Below are 24,331 nucleotides of genomic sequence, written 5' to 3' on the forward strand. Positions count from 1 at the left end.
CTGTATATGTAGATAGGTTTTAACGAATCCATATTTCTATGTTATCAAATTCCAGATAAGTATAACATAACTGCTTGACGCTAATGCCGCACTTCTTCATAGTACGCCAATACCAATAACAACCAATGCAAAGCAAATATAGAACCCAGCTAAGAACATAACTCAAGACACCAACCAAGCAAGGCTTACCAGAACCCCAACCATATTAAACTATACAAGAAGTTCAAATCCACCAAGACCATGAAGCGAAAAAAACTATCGAACAGTCAACTCAGCCATAATCCCTTGATCCTCCTTCGTCTCAACAGCCTGAAAAGCTCGCCCACTACTCTCCTCCAGACCCTTCTCAGCACGCAAGTAGGCCTCTTCACTTCTATCCGTCAAAATATCAAGATCATGCTGCGAAAGAATAGACTCTGGATCATCAGACTGAATATGGAATTGCTCAAATTCATTTTCGCCCAAAGCTTTGCGGATATCTTCAACGTCGTTTGGGGTGGTGTTGTTGTCAAGCAGGCTTTTGAATTTGCCCTTCTGAATGACGAGACGTTCGAGACGACGTTTAGAATCTGCCTTTTCGAGAAGAGTTTGTTCGACTGTTCCCTTGGTTGCGAGACGGTAGACGATGACTGGCCGTGTTTGGCCGATTCGATGTGCGCGATCCTGCGCTTGGAGGTCCTGTTGCGGATTCCAGTCCGAGTCGAAGAGAATGACGGTGTCGGCAGCTGTTAGATTGATACCTTGTCCACCGGCGCGAGTAGACAGCAAAAAGATTTTGAAGTTCTTGTTGCTGTTGAAAGCTTTGATTTGAGCTCGACGATCGACCTGGCTGACTCCACCGTCGATTCGACAACAGTTCCAGCCGCGGAGTTGAGTTGCCCAGTCTTGGATGAGATCGAGCTGGGTTTTGAATTGAGAGAATATGAGAATCTTGTGGCCCTTTTTCATGAGACAGGGTACCAAGCGGTCGAGAAGCAGCATCTTTCCGGAAGCGGTGATAAGTGTTTCGTCAACTGTGGAAGAATCGTCACCCCAAGGCCAGTAAAAGTTGTGCGGAGAGTTACACGCCAGACGGGCCTGCATAATTGGATTCTGAAGTTTTTTGCTACCAATCTCCTTCTTGGCCAATTTGATGGTTTTGGCACGCTCAATCTCTTCTTGTTCGGTCTCACCAGGAGACTCTTCCTTTTCTTCTTCGTCCTCAATACCATTCTCGAGTTTGCGAAGCTGAGCATTGAATTCTCGATCACCAATCTCCCTGTAGCTTTGACGACCCTTTCGCGCTCGGCCGCTAATGCTGCCTGGTGTTGAAGATCGAGTAGATTTTACGCTCTTGCTCGAGGGGGTCATTGAACCGCTATCGTCGGCTTTTCTTTTCAAACTGGTCGAGCGAGAAACTCGCCCACTTCGGGCCTCGATACGTTCGATTGCCCTGTTCTCCAAGTACTGACGACCAGTACCACTCAGAATCTCTCTGTAGAGTTCCTTTTGCTCTGATGTCAGTGGAGCGTATAGAATGTACTCTCTTTTCTTAGGTAGACTGGTCTCAACATCGGTCTTGACTCGTCGCAACAGGAATGGTTTGAGGATAGAGTGCATTGTAGTGACGAGATTACGTTTGCGTCTCTCAATCACATCTCTTTGGCCATTTTTGTCTAGGACAGAAGAAAAATCGAACCAGCTCTCGAAGCTGTCCAGGTCGTTGAAGATTTCGGGAAGCAGGAAGTGTAGTAATGACCATAGTTCGGAGATGTTGTTTTGTAACGGCGTTCCGGTTATGAGCAATCGGTTTGCAGAGTGGTAAGTGAGTAGCTCTTTGATCAGTTTGCAGTTCATGTTCTTCAGACGGTGGCCTTCGTCCTGTAATAAACTGTCAGCGAGTGAATAGACAATTTAAACATCAGATAACTTACCACAACAATATACTTCCACGAAAACTGCCCAAGAAACGCACGATCGTTCATACAAATCTCGTACGACGTGCAAACAACAGGAAAATCGGCCTCCTTCTGATCCTTCAACTTCATCTGTTTCCGAAGTTCCACACGCTCAGACTTAGATCCATGATACAAGACTGTTTTGATGCTAGGTGTCCACCTTTGGAATTCATCAACCCAATTGCTCACCGTGCTCAATGGTGCTGCGATCAAGAAGGGACCAGAGATGTTATTCTCTTTGAAAAAAGCCATCAGTGAGATTGTCTGAACGGTCTTGCCGAGACCCATTTCATCGGCAAGGATACCACACAGGCCATTGATCCAAAGTGACTTCATCCACTCTAAACCTTCTAGTTGATACTCGCGCATTTTCCCGCCGGTCACCAGCGAAGGTTGCTCCGTGGCCACGAGACCTTCCTGTTCACCGAGAGCCGATGGTTTCGCCTCAAGTTCATCTGCTGCTTGCGCCAATGCTTCCTGCACGCTGGGGTTATCTCCGCCGACATCTACATCAGCTTTCTTGAAATAGCTCGATATACTTTTGCTGTTGACGGCATTCTTTTTGGCGACCTTTTTTGTGGTTGCCTTCTTTGATTGTTTCTGATCGGGAACTCCTTCGGCGTCTTCACCACTTTTCAGACGAGAACTGCGTCGTCCGGTTGTTGATGGAGGTTCCTTCGCTACCGCTGCTTGTTTCTTGGCTGCTGCTTTCTTAGCTGCTTCTTGCTGTTGTTTTTGTTGCGCTTTCATCTTATCGGACATGATAGCCACGAAGACCTAATCAAGATATCCATCAGTTGACAGAAATCTTCCAAGATTATATCAATAAAACTCACGGAGCTGGTTTGGAGTAACTTCGTCAACGCTCTAGCCTTCATATCCATGCCCTCCGTATCCTCATCCTCATCACCGTCCCCCTCCGCAACAACGGGTTTCTCCAACTCGCTCTCCTTCTCAACATCTTCCATTATCACATCTTCGGATTCGGATTTTGTCACAGGCGAGGTAGGTGGACTAGACTGTTGTCGCGAAGGTGCACTAGAAGCGCCCGTTGTCGCTTCTTCAAGTGATTCGGGTAAAGTTGTAGGTGTCGTTACTCCTGACATCTCGGGTTCGATCGACTGGGTTTTGTTCGGACCAACCCATCTATTGGCAAAGAAATCCACAATTCGAGAGCCCATGGGGAGATCTGTGATCGAAATGAGATTCTTGCTCTGGTGTCGCTCAAGGGATCGGATGAAAGAATCACTGGACGAAAGATACGAAATGAGACGATAAAAGTCGCGTCCAATCTCCAACAATTTTCACCTGAAGTATGACCAAATCTCAAACGTATACGTCCAACCCTTCCCAAACTTCACCTTTTGTCGTCGTGGAATTAGCCTCCGCCCTTTTTCAGCTCTTCGTCGGAAAACGACGTAGTTGCGACGCGGACACTACTGAAAAACGCGATCTCCCGTCACGCGTTGTCACGTGAGCTATTTAACCACATTTGTACAGTTTCGTTGATTGATCTGCGCCTTTTTCTTCTCTTATTTTTGTGATGAGTGGATTTGTATACTATTTTTGATTATCATGGTGTTGTGACCCCTTGATATATTATTGTTGCTTAGAAGAGCGATGCTTACCCTCCATCCATTTTGTATCCAAGGTCAAACAAGGAAAGCGGACCAGGGGCACATCATGTACCTTGCAGGGCTTGACGACATCACATGCGAATAGATATGGATTAGAGGCTCTATGTTTATGATATCTTGTGGTAAGTTCAGATACTGCGTGTTTACATGAGAGCATGAATTTCATGGCCCAAACAGTTGGAGTTGATTATAATAATACAAAACCTCGTGTATTCGACTAACCAGGGGAAGAAAGGAACGGAAAGAGATAGAATGAGTGACAGAATCAACACCAACTCTAGATATCGACAAAGGAAAGAAGAGTTTCGCCATGATATCATAGTCATTGCAAAGGTTCCATCATGCATGCATCTACAATCGTTTATTCGTACACATCGTTCATTCTTTTGTACATTGAGAAGGAAAGACAAGACAATCAGAAATTGATATGCAAGAAAGCAAGTGGTATTCGTACATTCGTCTGCTCGTATCGTACAGTCATGCTCATTCTTTTATTGGACTGGATGCTTGCGAGGTCGTCCTCGTCCACGAGTGACAGGGGGATTTGAAGTTGGAGTAGCGGCCTGATTGGTAATGAGATTGGGAGACGTAACAAGATTCTTGCCTCGCTTTGGCCGCGTTGTTTTAATTTCAGTGCTGGCATCTCGCTTTGTGCCCGTGGTTTGCTTCCTCGTCGACTGACGCGTCTTTCGAGTCGACGGCGTTCCATCCGCAGCAACGTTGGCGGAAATAGGCGAGAGGTGATCACTGGGGAGGTCTTTGGTCTCTGGTTTGGCCGCATTAGCAGTTTCAGCGTTTGTGGAAGGCGGCTCGGACACTTCAACTGCAGACTTGTCAGTCATCACGGAACTCTCGTCCCGGGATGTGTCGATTGTATCCACTGATATCTGTCCTTGACCTGTCGATGGATATGGCTGGTTTTGTTGGCTGATGTTGGCATTTTGGGTCGCTTTCTGATTGTCTGTGTGAATCTCGAACCTATCGAAGCCAAAAAGGGGCTTAGTATGCTTGGTGGGCTTGGATGGTTGGAGCATTTTGAATGAATTTATAGTCCCTTGGAGTGCTTCATCGGGCAGGCGATTCGTGTTGGTCTCCGGCTGTGCTACGAAGCTACTGACTTCGGCTGGCTGTCTCTTCGCTGTCTCTATTGGATTCAAAGATACAGAAGGTAAAAGATTCAGACCTTTCATAGCCTTGGAGGGAGAAAAGACATCAGTCTCCGCTTGTATAGTCCTCTGTTCCTTCTTCGGCTCCATAACTGTCGCGTCTGAACTCGAGTAGGACGCAGATGCAGATCCCGAATCCTCAAACTCTGCATCATCACTTGGAGGCATTGGTGATTGTTGGTATGCTGAAATGCTCGACTGTAACTGCCTCTCACTGACGGCAGTGCGATAGGACTTAGGAGTTGCAAGACACATTTCAACATCCAGCTTCGGGAGTCGAATGTGGTTATCCTCAGGATGAATGATGCTATTAAAGCTTCCAGTAAGTGGCCTTGTCGGAAGTGAAGGTTTCGGTGGCTGTAGTTGAGACAGGCCTGTTGACCAGGAGCCAAACATGCGACGCACCGGCATTGAATACTGATGATGCATACCATCGAGCCCAGTTGATCCGGAAGGTGATTCTTCGATTGTATCATCGCTGTTTGGCTCTCTAACTTGTGGTCGAGGAGTAGCAAGAAGCATATCCATGTGTCGACGAGATCGCATTGCCGGTTGATCTATATGTATACGAGCTGCATTTCTGGGGCCGATCTTGAGATGCACAAGGGCTTGATTTGGTAAGACTAGCTGTTGCTCGTTAGAAGTTTGCTGAGTGCTAGCTCGAGGCATCGGATTAGAAAGCTGGGTTGATGCTAATCGTACAATCGGCAGACCATTGACGGTGGCGGGAGATGCGCCCTGGACACCAGTTTGTGTTCCAGTGGCCGAGTGAAGCGGGTTTCCTGGCAGCAGCTCTGTACTTCCGGCCGCGGCAGATGAATTTGATTGTGATTCTGCAGTCGATTTCCATTGTAACGTTTCAGGAACACCTGCAGTGTTTGATATCGATGGGGTCGCAACAAATTGGTTGTCCCAATCGCCAGCATATATCATAGGTAGACCTCGTTTCGACAAGAATTTTTGTGCTAGCAAAAGATCTCTAGCTTGGCAAAACAGATACCTCATCTTCGACTGTTTTTGAATCATGTGATGACACTGATTCCACACTTTCCTCGACATGACAAGCCGCGCTGGTACCGAGTGCTGTTTCAGATCAGAGTTATCAAGACACATCAGAGCCTGCAGCTGCTTGTTGCGCATTTCCTCGAGAATACGATTTTCATATTCGAGATCTTCCTTCTTCATGTTGAGATTGAGCGTTAGTTGATCAGTATCACACTGGTTCAGGCCAAGCAGGAGCTGAATTGTGGACAGCCTATGAGTCTCTAACATGTTTTCCGCAATTTCTATTTGTAGACTCGATGAAATATCGGACCACTGCGGATTGGTGGGTATCGGTTCCTAAAGGGGAAATTGAATGTTAGTATAGACGATCACATTTGGGTAATAAAGGTTGGTAAATGATAAAACGCACTTCACGGTGAATCCACTGTTCGCCAGCAGCGTCATTACCAGGTGGCTGTTGCTCATCATCGTCATCACTAATCTCGAAATCGAAGTTATCGTCCTCTCTTGCCGGGAGCGCCATGTTCCTCTTATATTGTGGATTTTGGGGGCCATTACTCGCGATGAAGTTGTCGAGCTCTGCTGGAGGGATACCACGATAAAGCGAATCGAAAGCGTCTAGATGATGTCCGTCAGCTTCGTGATCAGCATCACCAGTAGCACGATTGGCGCTGGCAGCGGCGGCAGCAGCAGCAGAAGTTGACGCAGTAGTGGTAGGAGAATGATAAGTCTGCCCAGCGGGAAGCGGGTGGTCGAGGGTGGGAAATGCGGCAGGAGGTTGATTCGGGTTGTAGTCAACATAAGCTATTGCCCTTTCCTCTGCTACTGCTGCTGCTGCTTTTCTGCGCCGTGGCAATCGTCGCGGAGAAACACCAGTAGAGAGCTCACATTCATCTTCATACCGTGAGGGGGCACGGATGGTTTGTCGCAACCTCATGGCAAACCCAGCCCTATCATCAGAATATGGCTGAACTGCAAGCAAGAGAAGAATCGAGTGAAAGAGAATCTAAGTCGAGAAGAAGATCTGAATGACGATAGTTTGTTGCAGACGGGCTTTTTAAGTAAATATGAAGCTGCGTTTTGGGTCGAGGACACGATGAATTGCCCTGAAGATATGCTTTCTCAGTCGTTTCGACGAAAGAGAAGAGTATCGAGTGGATGAAGGAATGAAGAAGTAGACGTTGGGACTTTGTTTAAGAGATAAGCATCACGCAATCTTCATTTGAGGAGGGGAGCGATAGATCGAGATAATTTAGTAGTTGGCCCTATCTGAAATCATAATAAAGGCGTCGAGGCAACCTTGTCATCGTAGGGGATTTTCTTTGGGTAGATCGGCAATTGCCCTACTTTGGGTGTCACCGGGGCAAAAAGATTGTGTTTGAAGTCACCCAAAAAAGCGCACAAGATGAGACGGAAGTTGTGAACTGCTTGTTTGTCGGTACTTTCCACCTTCATATCCTCCTGATACCTGTTCTGGGCTTGCATGAAAAGAAATCTGGAATATTCCGTTGAAACCATTGATTTTTTCAATATCTATATTCTAATCATACAAGGTGCTTCTCATGCTGTCCCAACCAGATAATCCTGCCTTGCTGTTTGGTGTTGATGTTGATGCGCCACCAGCACAGATGCAAAGGGTATGATCCTGTAGTCTCAAAACGCCGCAAAGTTCTACCAAAACGTGAGTAACCAAATCTAAAAAGCAAAATAAGCCCCAGTAATGTCTCGCAATTAGACAACGCGCTCTATGAAAGGAGCAGGCCTCTGTTTCGGATGCTCAGCGTTATCGTCGACCTGAATCGCATTCTTTTGGACAGAAGAGCCGGTATTCTCATCGGTGGCAGATGTATTGGCATCGCCATCATATTCGATAAAGCTTCGTTTCTTCGTAAGTTGACCACCTGGATGAGATGGTGGTTGTATAGCTAGAGAAGAAGAGGTACTAGCTTCCTGTCGACGGGCTTTCGCGACCTCCCTCTTCGCATCGAGAATGGCCTGGTATGAATGAAGAAGCGTCTGCATGGATTCGCCCACATCAATACAGAAACGCCGATGGTGGACAGCCCACATTGCCGAGGCCATATCCAGATTCATCATGCTCATTATGTATGCGATCACCACGCTTGCAGACCGTCCATTGCCCGATTCACAAAAGACAAGCACTCTCGGTGGCAGGCCGGGCCGCGCAGAAACCCCTGATGATATGTGTTGGTTAATAGCTCGGATGATTTTGGGGTATAGGCTGATGAGTTCTTGTTCGCTATCCACATCGACTGCATCTGCCTGGATACCCAGCTCCTCGGCTATCTTGACACCAGACAACAAACGGGCAATGGCAGATCGTTTATCACGAATGGATAACAATAATGTGATGCCTTCATTTTGAACAAAGCCCCTGTCCCGCGCCATAGATGCTGGTCCCAAGTATAGAAAAGGGAGAATTTGCTGTGCGTCACGACGCTTCGCGTACGTCCAGTCAGCAGTAGATGCATGGTGAGAGAACCAGGTATGATGGGCCCGATCGAAGAATCCAGGAGAAACAAATTCCCCGTCCTCAAAAGGGTGTTCCTTAGGTGGTTCCAGGATCATATTGTCATCTGAATAAGTGCCAAGCGTCAAGGGTGGAACCATCTTTTGACGTGGAATAGGGACAGATGTATGATAATCATGGGCTGGAGTATAGAGTTCCCCTGGGCCTTGGGGAACTGACTTTTGTTGTGCATTGACTGGATACAGCACAGTTGTGGGCCCTTGGATGTTTGACATTGGGGTATCGTCAGTCATTGTGATGTGTATGTTATGCGGCTGAGTGTTTAGTTAGCTCAGCCAGACTGACTGACTGTCCTGTCTAGGCAATATGACAAGCAAACAACGGTATGCCCATACAAGTATGGCTAAGATGAAGTAGATTTGAGGATATGAAGGGTGAGTCTCTCAGAATAGAGGCATGTATGGAGTAACTAGATGATCTAAAGAGTTAGGTTAGAGTCAAGGCGATATCCTTAGGAGAGATAACTATTGAAGAGAGAAAGGGCTGAGGTGGATCTGCGGCTGTGCTGCCACTGCTGGACGGATGGAATCTAAACCTAATCGGGACCTTCACTGACTCGGCTGGCGAATCCGAGGTCAGAATGAGGCTGAGTGCCTGCGCTAGTTTGATTAGTCGTTAACTACTCTAATAACTAGTAACTACGTAGTATGTATACGTAGTTACTTGGTGAGGCATCTCGAGAAAGCTAACTACGTACTACGAGTAACCAGTGGTCCCATGCTTCACATGTCATGCAGGCTCAATCCCTTGTACGGAGTACGATCGATCTGGCTTGGATAGTCTCATCCAATCGGAGGATATCTCTCGAGTTGCCTAGGCACAGAATGACTAGAACTACAGAAGAACTGATTTAGGTATGAAACAGTGATAGCTGTAGCAGTGTGGTGTCATTATCTTTAATAGAGAGATTGGGTATATCTGTTCAAACTAAAAACACTCAAGAGAAAGGAGAGAACAACAGCCCACAATACAAAGAAAGGGGAGGTAAATAGAACCAGGGGGGAGAGAGAGACACAAAGGAGAAAGAAAGAGACACTATCAATAAACGCCTCCACCACCTGATGGACTCATCAAACCGCTGCAATGAGGGAATGAAGAAATTCCAGTCTCATGTTCTGGGCTTCTCCACAACTCTCGATTGCCATGGAATGAAGAGATGAGATATTGGAAAAGAACGCCTCTCAACTCTCCATCTAGGAAGAGAAGATTCAAGCAGAGCAGATGAAAGATGAAAACAGACGCAAAAACAGACCACCGCCCAGGCAAAATCAGACCCGTTCACAGGATGCATATGAGCCCAGTCAAAGAATTGTGACCATGGAAACTGCATAACGCCTAAGAATGCACCAATACACCGGAAGACAGAAAAGGAAAGAAAGGGGGATGATATGAGAGTCTCGAGAATATAAGCGGGGAGATCCGGACCCAAAGGAATAATGGCAAGGTATCATCTATAGCTCGGCGCCGGGAACGTGAACCACGGGTAGTCCATGATGAGGAATCGACTGTTGCAACCCTGCAACAATCTTCTCTAGCTCCTCAAGGCGGCGGTCCTTCTCTTCGACTTCGCGGCGCAACCGCTTCACCTCGTTGTGAAGATCAACGCTGCTTGATTCGTCGATGGCGTCGACACCGTTCAGCTCTGGATCGGTAGTATCGTCGTGTTTGCGCTTCAGGCCAACTGTGGGGTCCAAAAAGCTCGACTTCAGGCCTTCAACATCTGCCACAGTCAGGACGGGTAACTCGGGAGAGTTTCCACCTTCTGTATGCATGTGCCGACGGCGAAGATGTTCCTTCAAGTTCTCTTGGCGCGTAAATCCGTTGCCGGTACTGCGATTGCAGTCGGCGTATGGACACATGAGGGCTTTCTTTGTTGTGGCATTCTTCTTGTGGACTTCTCGTTGATGTCGGAGAAGTCCGCCGGAATAGGTGAAACCTTGAATCTTGTCGCAGCCTGGTTCCATGCATTTGTACGGTCGGTCATGCTTGTCCATGTGTTTACTAATAGGAAAGATAGTTAGCAATGTCCTAGTTGAAAAAATGACGCGGGGATGCACTCACTTCCATTCACAGGGTCTTCTGAATGTAGGCGGATTAGCCTGGCAGTCGACATGATCGCAGAAGATCTGATTGTTTTCGTTCTTCGGGGGGTCACGCGAACGTCGCACCGAGAGACGAGGGCGTGTTCCATCCACTGATACGTTTGCGAGGTTTGATAGAGGATCGGTCATTTTCGTAGGTGGTGAGAGCGATTCTGGAGCAGCAATGAGGATAGCACTGGGCCCGGTAGGTCCTTCACTTCTTGGACTGGGATAATCTGTGCCGTCTCCCATGACAGCCGACATGAAGAACTGCAACTTCTCGGTGGAAGTCTAGAGACTTGTTTGGCAATCTCAGTTTGGGTTGTAGTCTCGGTTGCTGGACGGATTAATAATGTGCTGTTTCGTGCGACCGAGGATGCGGATGTAGATTCGAGACGCGACGACAAGGAATCAAGATAATGACGTGAGTTGCAGAAAGGACGCGGCCTATTTGTTTTATAGAAGTGAGGCTATCCTTGGTGGTAAGGCATCCACGAAGGAGAAAAATTTGCCACCTGAGATTTCAGGTTTCCAGAGTTTTCCGGACGGCCCCAAGTCTTAAATGAGTAAGCTTGGCTCGTACGGTAGGCGCCACCGCATAATAACGCGGCGCTTCGACTTCTCAACAACACAAGGCGGACGCCTACTGCGACAATATCGATTATCGACGGCCGACACTGGCCGCCTAGTCTGGGGTTTTCTTGAGGATTGATCGAATGCTGTAGTCACAGAAGCGAGCTCCAAATCCCACAACAATACGTGGTGTCGTCGTGTGACTGAGATGACTCCACTCAAGCTCGGAAGTCGTGGTTGTGGTTGGCTGTAGCCTCGAAACCGTAGCTTTTCTGCCTGGGTGTATCGAGATGTCGCGTAGCAATGAGTATAGTATGAGTCACAGCAAGATGAGAAAAGTTGAGAAATAAAAAGAGGCGCGAATAGCAGATTCAGTCAGGAACTCAGCATACTAATCCCAGCCTCTGGCTATGGTATGAGCCCGCCACGTTAGGCACGGCTGACTGAGGCCAACGCCACACTCGCCTGGCTCTCACCGCCACGGTCACGTTATCAAATCACGTGGATTGACTGCCTAAAACGTCAGCCGGTTCGGCAATTCTTTCAGCCGACAGATGTTGATCTCCTGTTCAAGGAAACAGTCTGACTTCTGTTTCAGTCTTGTACAACAAGAATGAAAGAAATAAGTACTGTTTCGCCACCTTATGTACTCTTCCCCTCGCTCACTGTACCTTTACCCTTGTGACACTAATATACATGGCCGAACACATTTTCCGTTGCCACGTCGTGTTAGGGGCGGCCACAAGCGGGCCAGTTTCTCTCATCAGACACCAATAGCATGCCTGACTTGCTTGACTAGATACATCGTTCATATCTCGATAGCAACCTTGCACTCGTGCCTAATTGTGTTCGCGAATTACCTCATAATGCAGCTTCCTGCTAATTCAAGCATTTCTTCACTGCCAAGACCGGTCGACATGGATTAGATTAGATTTAGGCAAAGATGGAGATTGGATAGTCATGGTGGTCGGTCTAGCCTGGCTGCCTACGTGGTTGATGACTGGGTGAGTCAGATTTAGTCTCATATCACTAGTCATGCAGATATTTGAATGTTGACCGATGCATCATCAGCACTGTCATAGACTTGCTGGCAACATCAGGACGCTAGAGTAGGGCTAACTTGGAAATAATGGTTGGATGGCGGGTTGTGATATTCAAGGCTTGCCCGGGTATATTGACCTGGAGATGTTATCAATATCACTAGGCAGCTGTATGACTAGCTCCGTAATGAGGTCTGATGCTGCGACTCAATTCATAAACACCGTAGTAACCTTGGCTTCAATGGAGGTGGCAAGATCTTCTCAAAACGCTCGTGACGGAATGTCAAGGCGGTCATAAAGACCTTTTGAAGCGATATTAAAATCGTCTTGGTGACTTCTGATCAGAATTTCTAGCTTCATAACTTTGCAAAGTTGCCCTACAATTATTACCTGCATAGTCACGTAGGGTATAATGTCTACCTGGGTCTACTTCACACAAGCTTCCTTAACAGACTGAACCAGACATAGAGCATGGAAGTTGTGTGACAAAGTTGAAATTAAACATAAAGACTGGTAGCCTTGAGTCGGCGCCAACTCCTCTAGAATCATCTAGACCACTTCCGAACATTTTCCAGCATATCATGGAGTCTCGTGCTTGGATCCCTATAAACAGCTTGTATTCAACGCGAATCCAGGAAATTTTTTTCTAGATTCGTCTTAATGTTTGTCATATAGGTTGTGTTTCAGAGCCGAACAATCAGCAAATAATCTCGTTTGAAAATCAGGGGCAATACGAGCCACAACGATTCTTAAGTATAATCGCTCGACTTCATTAGATGTGATTTCTTGCTTTCACAAATTTTCTCTATAACTATTACTTACAGTTGCAAAAATTGAGACTATTGAATATAAGTTAGAATTGTTTGTACAGTAGCTTATTAACAGGTGAAGATTTGAACTGAGCCTTGTTAGAGAACAGATCGTTGCCCAAAATAACAGCCACACATTTAGATTACAACATAGATGAGAAGATTAACCCGTCGTTATTATGAAAGAAATTTACAAAATGTGTGCCTTGTACGTGTGTATACATTCAGACAATCCATATGCCCTCTTTCCGTATCTGGCAATATTAGGGCTTCCGAACATTGCCTAAATAGGAAATTTCGAGAATGTTGCATTCTCACCCAGGGTAGATAACGCAGGTGGTCCTTGATATTTAAGCATGATAGTTTATATTAGAGAAGCTTTTAGGGCGGCTGAGAGTCAGTTAAATCCAAGGGCTATCATGTCTAGATTCATGTCATTGTGATCTTTGTTTTGGTCGTATTTATTGTGTTTCGTATGTTACAGTCGTTATGAATACCGTAATAACAAGGATAGTCCTTGCCCGGTCCCTCTTTAATCCTTTTTGTTAAAGCAACCAGCACTTCTTTTGTGATATCAGGTTACCCAGAGTAGTATCGCTTATGTACTCCACGGAGAGCGGCGGATAAGGATTCAGTTTTACTTTGGACTACCGCTTGACAAGCAGATGGTCATATCCAGACCATTTTTCGGCCCCCACGGGAGGTGAAAATCTCAGAAACGGAAGTTTTGATTCTTGACTCATTCAAAACGATCTCCCAAAGGACAAATTGAAGGCTGAATCTTGTAAGCAAACGAAAATTATAGGTAGATGGTTTCTGCCCCTCCAATTGCGGGGTAAATAGTTAGAATTGTGCAATTCGTGCCGACGGATGTTGACCGTACTCCTACTTAGGGCAACCGGTGTCATTGGAGAAAGCTCTCTTTACCATCATTATGCCCAAAACTAAATTGTTTTTCAACGCTCTACATACTCGCGGTAACTACCATCTAACTTGCGCCTCATCTTGACCACAATAGTGACTACAATTGCCACTACAACCACCACCAAGATGGCTGATCTAAACAATGCTGATTACACGCTCTATTCGTCCCCCTTTTCCCTCTACTCTATGATGGCACGCCATACCATTCAGTTGGGACGTATGTCACAGAACGCGAGACCTCCAAAATCAATCACGCTAGACTTCATCTACCACCGCAAGGACAGGAATCTGGAAGAGGATTATCTGCGAGTGAACCCCAAAGGCCAGGTGCCCGCCATGACTGGGAATGTTCTGGAGCAGCCTCTTACCGACAGCATATCCATCTCGCTCTACATGGCCGAGAAACACTATCCAGCTTTGCTACCAGCCGAACACGCCGCCGTGATCAAAGACCTGCTACAAAGATTCCATTCCATTTATGGCCTATCATTCAGCAATCTAAAGCCGACGTCGGTGATGGATCATTATAACCCTTCACCAGTAGAGAAAATCCTCGAAAGGACAGATATCAGCCCAGAATACCGCAAACTTCTTGAGGGTAAACTCAAATTGTATGTCACCTCTTCTATCTTGCAATTGCCCTTTGGCCAAATCATTTTTGCCAACGATTCATTTTCTATAGTTACTGGCTAATATACTCAACCTACCAGCCACAATGACCATAACGCCATAGCCTTTCATCCAGATATTGTAGCCAAAGCCCGCGCAGACCTTCAAACCATCTTCGCAGAGGTCGTGGAGCACCGCAAGCAAAGCGGTGCTTTCAATAACTACAACGAATGGACCTTTGGCCCCAAGGTTGGACCTACCGTTCTCGACAGTCACTTCCTTCCACTCGTACTGCGTTGTATCGAAGTCCGCAATACCGAGCTCGTTCCTGAAGAGCTGCAGCGCTGGTCTGAAACTATGTCAAAAAGTCCCTCGTGGCTGAAGGTCATGCACGGCAAGCCGACAATGCACGATCCTTCGATGGGGCCTGTTGAAGACATGCAGGAGATGATGTCTCTATAGTTTTGTGATTAGGTCATTCATAATATTCTGTGCAATGAGTCATGAGTCTGGGAGTATATCAATTGATAGGATTTCTCTAACGGAACATCCCTGAACCCTCATTATATCCATATGCACTTAAATACACTTCTGTTCATCGACATAAACTACATGTAGGACAACCTTGAATTTCGTGCGTTTGACGACGTCGTTAGTATATCCTTCTACATCCGAAAACTCTCATTGGAATCCCTGGTTACCAAACTTTTGAGGCTACCTAGGTAAGTAAGATATAAATCTAAGTGCAACTCACACACAAAGATGCCAAAACTCCCTTTCCATGAGATTTCTCCTTGCTTCATTTAATGCATCCTCTGCTGTAAAGGGACTAATGATTTTAAAAATGACTTCGCGTTTCCCTTCTGTCATGAAGCACAACTTAGATTTTGCGGCATGTTCTTGGGCACGTATAATATTGACCAATTCCTTCAAGTAGGGTTCTGTATCTACGTTCACAACAAACTGCAACCCATCAACGATCCACAGTAGAGAAGTTGCAGTAGTATGTTCGAGATACGCTCGAATAATTTGTAATGCAGCCGGTGCACTTTTTATGCTCTTATAAAGTGATTCAAATTTAATTTCGTGAAACTCAGGCGTAGTGAAGCAGGACTCTTGTGGAAGAAGGCGCTGGAGTTGAGCGATGATTGCATAGAGTAGGGATATAAGAGTGTGCTCCTCGTTCGATTCGCTTGCTTGTGGAGGTGTATTCGAGGCCGAATAACCATTTGGCTTGCAGGAAAAGTATATGCAATTATTGTTTATGCTGGTAGGATTTTGATAAAGCTCCCTCCTTGGTAGAGCGCCCTTCGGTTGATAGGAGATAGGTGAAGCGCCCTCGATCCAGATCGTTTTGGCAACCGAATCTTCGAACCATACCTTGACTTTGACCATGGAATTTTCCGGCAGTATCAATGCAAAGGTACCTTGATTTATGTTGTTGATACCTTTTGCATAAGGGGAACATATTTCTTCGATCTTTTCCAAAACATATGGTGAGTACGCTTCGCATGCACTCGAGTCTGGAAGACAGGTCAGGGATCTGTCTTACATGCATCAATGACGAGTAGTTCCAAACCTACCTGACTGAAATTCCTTATCAGAATCCGTGTCATCGTCGATGTTCAAGAAAGTCGAACCGTGATCTGGAGCTTTGGGCGAGGTTATTCGCTGTATCGGGTAATCTGTGATAATTCATATCATTCATGGTTATTATTTACTTGCTCCATTAATGTCAAAGCTTACATACCATTTTGATGCTGTCCTTGAACGTATTGCATTTTGTTGGTATTTAGCCTCAGATGTCCAATTTCCTGTATTCACCTCAAGGGACCTTAAAATTTTTCGAGGGTGTTCTCGAGAGTTATTTTCGCGTTATAAAAGTATAGTCGACTCTGTCAGCCCAGTTATCAGTTGGAATGACTCACCATCAGAGTAATCTGTACTGTTGACTTCTGGTCATCTCATCTTATCCTCGTCTCTATTCACTACGTATAGCTATCCTAAATCCGTCGAATAAAATTACTGTTTAGGAAACAAGCTGATGTTTGACAAATTCTTCTGATTGGTGCGCATCATGTTTAACCCTAAACGCCGAAGCTCGGAGATAGCCTCTCTTAAACTCTGAACTATTTTCTGATATTGAAGTTGATACTCCTTATTTTTGTATGAGACTCTTTGAATGAGCTGGTTATAAGTCTCTCGGTCCTATTTGTAAAGGAAAGTATTGGCCTTTTCGCTTTTCCGTTTTTCTTTAGCTCCTTTTAAGGATAATATATTGATTGCCGTGACCCCACCCTCAAACAACTTGGCTTTTCTTGCGCAGCTTATTCCAGCATCAATCAGCTTGATAATACAACAACCCCAAGAAATCATCATTCATATTTTATTTCGAAAATGAATGATGCATCATCCTCTGTAACGGAGGAATTCACCAAACGTTTGCCAAAGATAGAGGTATAAACAGTCCCATTCCGTGAAAAAAACAATAATGCCTCATTCTACTCGACACCCTTCTTTGTGTCAAGCTGTCAACTAATCTTTTTTTTTGCTCGTTCCTTGAATGAAGTTACACGCCCATCTCAGTGGTAGCATAACACGGCAATGCCTCCACGAAATCTGGCTTCACAAGAAAGCGCAGAATCCAAACTTCGCAATCGAGGATCCAGGTGTGCTCATGCCACCCGGAAAAGTAAATTATGGACTTGATATGTAAGCCTTCTCATCCGTTTAATCTATGCTGAAAATAAAGTAAAATGGAAAGATTGAATGGTGGCTTGCAGATTTTTCGATGTATTCTCAAAATCGATATACAATCTCGTCAATGACGCTGAAACTATCTTATATGCGACAAAATCCGTGCTGGAAGATTTCCGACATGATGGAGTCCGATATCTGGAATTACGGACTACGCCTAGAGAAATCCATGATGAGGATGGTCGAGTGCTCATCTCAAAAGAGGAGTATGTCGATATTGTCCTAAGGGGTATCAAAGAATTCAAGCAAGAGCAGCAGAACGATAACGAAACGGATACGGACATGTCCGTCTACCTAATCCTATCCATCGACAGAGACCGCGATACACCATCCTCAGCTGTAGAAGTCGTCAACATCGCTATTCGCCATCGCACCTCCTCACCCAACAACCCAGTCATAGTAGGCATCGACCTCTGCGGCAACCCGTTAAAGGGGGATGTCTCAACATTCCGCCGCGCCTTTGACCACGCAAAAACTCATAAACTAGGCATAACTATCCACTTCGCCGAAACAATCTACTCAAATGAAAACAACGCCGAGGAACTTGAGACTCTCCTCTCCTTCGAGCCGGATCGATTGGGCCATGTAATCCACGTACCCGACAGCATCAAGGAAAAGATTGCCGCGAAAAGGATTGCATTGGAGTTGTGTATGTCCTGTAATGTGCATGCGAAGATGATTGTTGGTGGTGGTGGGTTTGAGGATCATCATTTTGGGGAGTGGTGGATGAAGTCGGAGTGCGCTGTTTCATTATGTGTGAGTTTCCCTCTTTTTTTTTCAAAAAAATAAAAAAAATTAAAAGTATAAAGCTTTTTTTGCTAAAAAGGGGTATGTGGATAGACCGACGATGTGGGATTCTTCTGTAGTCCCGTCTCGCAGGAATACTTCCTTGCTTCGAAACATTTTGGGTTGGGACATGAGGATTTGGTTGCACTCTGTGAAAGGGGGGTTGGTAGTATTTTCAGCGGTGAGGAGGAAAAGACTCGCTTAAGGAGATTGTTGGTTAATTTCTCAAAGTTGAATGTTTGATATCAGTTGGTGTTACCACTCACTACCTCATACATATCATTAAAAAATACGCTTAATTTCATTCGAATACGACAAGGGATATTATATACTTTTATCTCATCAATCATAAATCATAAGCTTAGCCCTGCCACCGAACCTTGCCCTGTCTCAACACCTTCACAACACCCAATGGCATCAAAGCCCTATCTACAGCAGACAACCCACCATACTTTTGCACCATACCCGCAGAATAGACTTCAGCAACCCATTTCCAGTACGGTGACATCTGCATCCAATTTGAGCTGATACGATCTTTCTGTTTGTGTGCTTTTGATCTACGAACAAGCTTGTTTTGCTCGGCTGGTAGCAGGTGGCCACTGCTAAAGTCTACGCTTTGGCCGACGTGGATCTCGTCGGGGACGCGTAACAGGTTTTCGTAGGCGAGTCTCAATGTGTTGCTCGTGGTTTCGAGGTTAGCCGTGTGCTCTTCGAACGACCAAAACTTCTCAGGAGCGTCTTCTTCCTCTCTCTTCCTTGCAACGCTGCTATGCCAAGTAGTGCCATGATCACCCTCTTGCCATCTCTTCTTTGCGGCTTCATATTCGATTTCTTCTCGTAGATACACTTCCTCGATGATTCTCTGTGGTGTGTGCGTAATACGCTCTCTCATTGCAAGAAGGCTGACAAATGGGTTGTGGAGCTCCAGACCGCCGAATTCAATGGGGAAATAGAAGAATCCATCGGGCAAGTCGTGAATATCGAAGCGCTCTGCAATCACGCGACGCAAATGGTCTACCACGCCTTTATTCCCTGAAGCCGTGGACGCGGCGGGTGCAAAAACTTCTCGTTCAATCCGGCTCAAGGCGTTGACTGCCATGTCGATATGCTCTCGACCAAATGCAAATGAGGGCTTGGCAAAATTGTTGGCAAAGAAACGCGAGAAATAGCTGTTCCAGGCCTGAACCCATGCAAAGATACTCTTGCATGCAGAAAGTTGGTGTTGCAGTTCCTTTATATGAGTATCAACCTGCTCTTGGTCGATAAGGAAGCGACCTTGCTCCGGATCTAGCCTCAAAAATCCCCAACGGATATCGCCTTGCGGCAGTGGATCAAAAGAATCATCCATAAAAGTTTCAGCATCAGACTCGGAATCTTCCTCTTCCTCCTCTTGCGACTCCTCATCACTAGAAGATGAATCTTCCTCGTGTCGTTGCCGCTGTTGCTGACCATGTGAATTGATTATTCTTCCAATTCGAGCAGTACCAGTCTTCTCTTCGTTAAACTCCAATCCAGTCACCGCAGTGAAATCAGTCATTGCCCTCCACGCTTTTTGACATGTCTTTTCTTCTCCCCAGAACCAGAAATCATCGTGCAATCGGTAAAGGAAGGCACCATCTGCATGCTGATTAACAGCATAGTCCATGCAGAATAGAATAACTTCTCCAAACATGTCTGACAAAGAATGGCTGATAGGGATGCCTCGCTTTCGGTTCTTCACTTCAGCTTGTGGACCATCTTGATCAAACTTCAGTGGACACTCCAAGAACTTCTTGAAGAACTCCAGCCAGTCTTGAGGGACGCCAAAGAACTTCAACACCGCTAGTAGCGTACCATGAGGAAGTGAAGGACCGAACCATTTAAAGTCAGATCGTATGACAGTGAACTGGCCGCGAATTCGATTATGGATGATTGATTCCGTTATGAGCAAATGAAGCAGCGAATGCTTCGTCTCAATAGCTGACTTTCGCTCTGTCGTGGCATGGTCGTCGTCGTCATCATCGTCATCGTACCCTCGTTTGCCTTCCTGGAGAGATTCCGGGAGTTGACTCATGAAATAGTCATCTCGATACATTGTCTTACGCAAGTCATCAACACAGCCGCCTCGGCTTGATTGGCCCGTGAAGTATCGTCGTCGATCAACCCATGCCTTCGGGAGAGTTTTTGCATTAGACTTCCATGCACGGGAATCGAAAAATTGGAGGAATACATTTCGAAACTCGACCGCCCATTTCAGCCCAATGTAATGGAATAGAAGCACATCGATGAGATCGTCGTCCATGAACACACGGTATTTTCCATTCAACTGACGACGCATCTCCACAGGCACACCTTCCGGCGACCAATTCCAGCGATCGAGAGCGACAAATCGCAGATTCAACACGTCAACCACTTCCTGCGCAACCTCATCATTCCTCAGAAATTCCTTCAATATCATGACCTTTTCTGGAGAAAGCAGATCAGAGCCCAGCAGTGACCGACTAACAGTCTTGAGTAATTCAATATTGAAAGACTCCTTTGCCTCTGATCTGAATTGTGTTCCGAAGGCTTTAATTTGCTCTCGGAGGTCTCTAAGAGCCTGCTGAGAGAGCTTTGTTCGAGTAAAAAGCCGCTCCAGGTACGTTTCGATACTTTGAGAGTCAACATCTGCCGGCGAAAAGACTAGATGCTCCCAAGTAGCGCGCTGTTCGTGCATTGCGGCGCCACCAACTTTCTCAAACGCAGATTTATCGGACTTGGTATCGTCATCCTCCTCGTCCCTATCATCTGTACCCTCGTCTTTGGCACCATTTTCTTCAAAGTTCGAAAGCCACTCAGTCACCATTTCACTGTAAAAAGTGGCATGGTCATACTTGACCGACAAAATCTCCAAGTCACTCTCCAGACTCTTAATCCATCCCCGCAAAACTTCATCGGAAACAGACCGGTCATACTGACTCTGGAACAAGAAACGCCGAATATTAACATCTCGACTCCTCTTCCAATCCGACGAAGAGAAATCATCTGAGGATATGGAAGAAGCTGGATTTATCGCACCGCCAGCCAAATCCAAGTCATCGTCGCAATCAAAGGCGTCTTCCGGACGACCGGCCAGACGGGTTACGCCTTCCAGTAAGATCTGGACTTTGCGGCGTAGGTCATTGTCAGAGACAGAGTTGGCGGCATCCAAAATTTCGGCTTTGCGTTGGTTGAATAAGGCGCGTTGTTTGGAGAGTTCTTCGAGTTTGGTGGAGCTGATTGACTTGAGGGTTAGGGGGAGGGCGCTGGTAGCCATGTTTTTTTTTTTTTTTGCGATCAAGTGAACGGTTATTGATATGATGGAGGATATAGTGAGCGTAGTTGTAAAACGAATTGGAATGAATGAAATAAGGCTTGTGGTGTTTTTGTCTGTTGTACCCCGCTGTGAACGATTGTTGAGAAAAGAGCGAGATACCCTTCTCTTCTTATAGCCTCTTCTCTGACTAAAGTACAGCAGGCAGACACCTTCAACGAGCAAAGTCTTGAATTCTCCAGATATCTTTTCTTTGAAGTCAAATCAAAAATTGAGGCTCGGCACGTTCCCTGTGTAAACCAATGGGCCAATGCCATCACGCATCCCGCTCTTTTGGCTGGCGGCGTCTTTTTCGGGCTTAGTCTACCGCTGCTGCCTTTTGTGAATTCAAACATCGGCATCCAGTTTGAGATGAAAAAACACCGAGTGCATTGTATGGATTGTTGCCTATTTACTGCTTCTACCTAGGGCATGTATATCCCTCATCTAATAACAAGCATGAGTCATACGGTTCGTAAAAATCGCATCAACAAATGTTCAAAGCGCAAAATTAACTTCATCAAGCTCATCAATCAAAAAGTCGAGTATCCCTGACTCTTATCCTTCTTGTTATAAGCCAAGTTATCTTCCTCGGGCGTACTCCTCGACTCTTCATCAGTGACCACTTCCTGGTCATAGGCCACCGTGAGATGATCATCATCCACGTCGACTTCGTTCCAGGTATCGCTCGTTGCGGGGATGGGGAAGGCCCAACATAGCAGATAATAAATTATGCCGGATACAATAAATCCAGCGAAATAGTTGACGTTGTAGATATACTGGGCGCCAATGGGCACCTTCGCGCCAACAGCGCCTGCGAATCCGACGATGTTGATCAGGATACCGGAGATATAGGCGGTGAATGCGCGCCATGAAAAGCCAAAGGTGAAGTAGTATGGCGAATGCTTGCGGGCACTGTACAGCTCGCGGAGCTCGAGATATCCCTTTCGCACAAAGTAGTAATCCGTGATGATGACGGCGGCGATTGATGAGAGGAAAACAGTGTAGGCAGACAGGTAAGTGGTGAAGTTGTTTGATGACGAAGTCAGTTTCCAGGGACACATGACCAAGCCGACCGCGGCGCAGATATAACCACCACGACGGATGTTGAGGAATCGGGGAAGGAGGGCAGTCATATCGGTACCAGCAGAAACAGAATTGGCTGCAATATTCGTTCCTAACTGGGCAAGTGCGAATCCAAGAGCAATGACAAAGATACCGAAACGTTCGCCGGAACTAGCTCCGTTGAGGAACTCAGACAGTAAATCGAGAGGGCTCCATATCGTTTTGCCATAGATGACTGTTGAAGAAGATGAGGCGATAATTCCGATGAATGAGGTAACTGCAAATCCCACGGGGATAGCAAACAGCTGAGACCATAATGAACTGGTCTTTGTCTTTGAGAAACGTGAGAAATCTGGGTCATTGACAATCAAAGTCGCGAAATTGGCAATAGACGACATGATGCCTTTAACTATGGCCCAGGCGAGAGCACTTCCATGCAAAGCAGTGGGTTGGTGAACGATAGGACCGATACCGTTGGCGCGATTGATAGCCCAGGCAAAAAAGGCAATCATAGCAATTGGAGTGTAGACTGACTTGATTGTGAAAAGGTGACGGATCTGATGGACTGGGAACCAGATGGCGGGCAGACTGCAGAGCCAGAAGAGGAAGAAACTGACAAAGTCTTTGGTGGTGGTGCCAGAGCCGGGGATGTGATTGGGAATGTTGGCGTAGCTAGGCCAGATGGCAGTGATCATGACAGTCACACATTCACCTCCGATCCATGCTTGAACACCATACCAGACGCACTACCATGCAATTAGCCAGCGACCCAACATCAAACTGTGCAAACGAGACAGAACGTACAGCCATCGCAGCACGATTAAAGACCGGCCATAACGAGCCCCAGATACCGAAAGACGCCCTCGACGCAACTGGGAACGAAATGTGATATTGCGCACCAATGCGACCAGTCGCAACGATCAGAATGGCGGAGACGGAATATCCGACCCACACACAGATCCATGCCTGCCACCAAGCGAGATCGATTGTGTTGGAACCGGTGGTGGATTGAATGAAGGACGAGGCGATCATCCATGTGTTCTGCCATAATTAGTTTGCATGTTCACAGCAAAGTCGTGGTAATTGTAGAGAGAGAGAGACATACAATATTCGCGGAATCGGCAATCCAGAAAGCAACGAAGTTCCACCATCCCCATGTCCTGCGTTCGGGAGGGACTATATTTATTTATCATGTCAGTTGCGTCACGACCAATGGCAGAATAGGGCATAAAATACCTGGTCGCAAATCATCGTTGGTCAGCATGAGCTGAGCGTTGGATAAACCAGGCTCGCTCTCGACGGCGAGCTTGTCCACGAAACGGCGGACGGACATGGTGGCGGGTAGCAACCCAAGCCTGATTGATGTCTAGAAATTAAAAATAAGATGAAAGTAGCAAGAAGAGAAAATATAGAAACAAAAATCGTTAATCCATTGAATGTCAAAAAAAAAAAAAAAATTGGTGGGTGGCTATGGCCCATATTTATATCGAGACGCGCAGCGGCAGCACCCATGGATGGATATTGGAACTCACAGTGGAGCCCGACGAGAAAAGGAAAGGGTCCCAAGGGCCGATCCAGAATAATATAATTTAGTTTTGATCCATTCTGCAAATCCAGCAGAGCTAGCACCAGAAAGGATAAAATAATTGCATGGAGGGCGAAAATAAGAAAATAAACGAAAAGAATAAAGCCATGCGATAAGCTGTGGGATTGTGAGTGGGAGCGGTCTGAGTGGTCACGATGGCGTTATCTGCTTTGAGCAGGAGGTCCAGGAGGGAGGGTGATAACTTGATAAGCTAGGGAGCAGAGAATCCTGGCCATGTGATTTGCCGCGTAGATTCCGGGGTTTAGCACTAATAAATTATATAATTCCTGCTGGGCTGACTCGCTTTGTCCCGTTTGGCTGCTTATCATGACGTTGTATGCAGATCTCGAGTGCTGCTACAGAGTATGATAGAGTACTCTGGTGCGCTCGTTACGCCAAATGAATATGGTCTCACTACCTAGGCACACTCTGTTTTCCACACAGATGGTGCAGCGCATACTGGCCCGACTCATCCTGTTCGAACCGAATATACGAT

General features: G+C 46.2%; 9 protein-coding genes across 9 annotated transcripts; 2 read left to right on the top strand and 7 right to left on the bottom strand.

The window, feature by feature from the left end:
- Positions 1-255: 255 nt before the first annotated feature.
- EYB26_002936 (uncharacterized protein) lies at positions 256-3,118 on the bottom strand (the record flags this gene model as incomplete). Its single annotated transcript, XM_054262240.1, has 3 exons — positions 256-1,860; positions 1,914-2,714; positions 2,774-3,118. The coding sequence occupies 3 exons, from the start codon at positions 3,116-3,118 to the stop codon at positions 256-258; spliced, it is 2,751 nt and encodes a 916-aa protein (XP_054118215.1).
- A 947-nt stretch (positions 3,119-4,065) lies between these two features.
- Positions 4,066-6,682, bottom strand: EYB26_002937 (uncharacterized protein; the record flags this gene model as incomplete). Its single annotated transcript, XM_054262241.1, has 2 exons — positions 4,066-6,081; positions 6,155-6,682. 2 exons carry the CDS (start codon positions 6,680-6,682, stop codon positions 4,066-4,068), a joined length of 2,544 nt encoding a protein of 847 aa, XP_054118216.1.
- A 794-nt stretch (positions 6,683-7,476) lies between these two features.
- Positions 7,477-8,529, bottom strand: EYB26_002938 (uncharacterized protein; the record flags this gene model as incomplete). Its single annotated transcript, XM_054262242.1, has 1 exon — positions 7,477-8,529. One exon carries the CDS (start codon positions 8,527-8,529, stop codon positions 7,477-7,479), a length of 1,053 nt encoding a protein of 350 aa, XP_054118217.1.
- Positions 8,530-9,747: 1,218 nt separating this feature from the next.
- Positions 9,748-10,629, bottom strand: EYB26_002939 (uncharacterized protein; the record flags this gene model as incomplete). Its single annotated transcript, XM_054262243.1, has 2 exons — positions 9,748-10,297; positions 10,358-10,629. The coding sequence occupies 2 exons, from the start codon at positions 10,627-10,629 to the stop codon at positions 9,748-9,750; spliced, it is 822 nt and encodes a 273-aa protein (XP_054118218.1).
- A 3,220-nt stretch (positions 10,630-13,849) lies between these two features.
- On the top strand, positions 13,850-14,794 carry EYB26_002940 (uncharacterized protein; the record flags this gene model as incomplete). Its single annotated transcript, XM_054262244.1, has 2 exons — positions 13,850-14,334; positions 14,434-14,794. 2 exons carry the CDS (start codon positions 13,850-13,852, stop codon positions 14,792-14,794), a joined length of 846 nt encoding a protein of 281 aa, XP_054118219.1.
- Positions 14,795-15,082: 288 nt separating this feature from the next.
- EYB26_002941 (uncharacterized protein) lies at positions 15,083-16,085 on the bottom strand (the record flags this gene model as incomplete). Its single annotated transcript, XM_054262245.1, has 3 exons — positions 15,083-15,855; positions 15,916-16,003; positions 16,083-16,085. The coding sequence occupies 3 exons, from the start codon at positions 16,083-16,085 to the stop codon at positions 15,083-15,085; spliced, it is 864 nt and encodes a 287-aa protein (XP_054118220.1).
- An 810-nt stretch (positions 16,086-16,895) lies between these two features.
- Positions 16,896-18,118, top strand: EYB26_002942 (uncharacterized protein; the record flags this gene model as incomplete). The annotated part of the gene is made up of 3 exons (XM_054262246.1): positions 16,896-17,044; positions 17,116-17,845; positions 17,930-18,118. 3 exons carry the CDS (start codon positions 16,896-16,898, stop codon positions 18,116-18,118), a joined length of 1,068 nt encoding a protein of 355 aa, XP_054118221.1.
- A 118-nt stretch (positions 18,119-18,236) lies between these two features.
- Positions 18,237-21,149, bottom strand: EYB26_002943 (uncharacterized protein; the record flags this gene model as incomplete). Its single annotated transcript, XM_054262247.1, has 1 exon — positions 18,237-21,149. The coding sequence occupies one exon, from the start codon at positions 21,147-21,149 to the stop codon at positions 18,237-18,239; it is 2,913 nt and encodes a 970-aa protein (XP_054118222.1).
- A 569-nt stretch (positions 21,150-21,718) lies between these two features.
- EYB26_002944 (uncharacterized protein) lies at positions 21,719-23,583 on the bottom strand (the record flags this gene model as incomplete). Its single annotated transcript, XM_054262248.1, has 4 exons — positions 21,719-22,996; positions 23,055-23,291; positions 23,356-23,426; positions 23,487-23,583. The coding sequence occupies 4 exons, from the start codon at positions 23,581-23,583 to the stop codon at positions 21,719-21,721; spliced, it is 1,683 nt and encodes a 560-aa protein (XP_054118223.1).
- Between the last annotated feature and the right edge of the window lie 748 nt (positions 23,584-24,331).

The sequence above is a fragment of the Talaromyces marneffei genome, chromosome 2 (assembly GCF_009556855.1).
Source record: "Talaromyces marneffei chromosome 2, complete sequence".
NCBI classification, from domain to species: Eukaryota; Fungi; Ascomycota; class Eurotiomycetes; order Eurotiales; family Trichocomaceae; genus Talaromyces; species Talaromyces marneffei.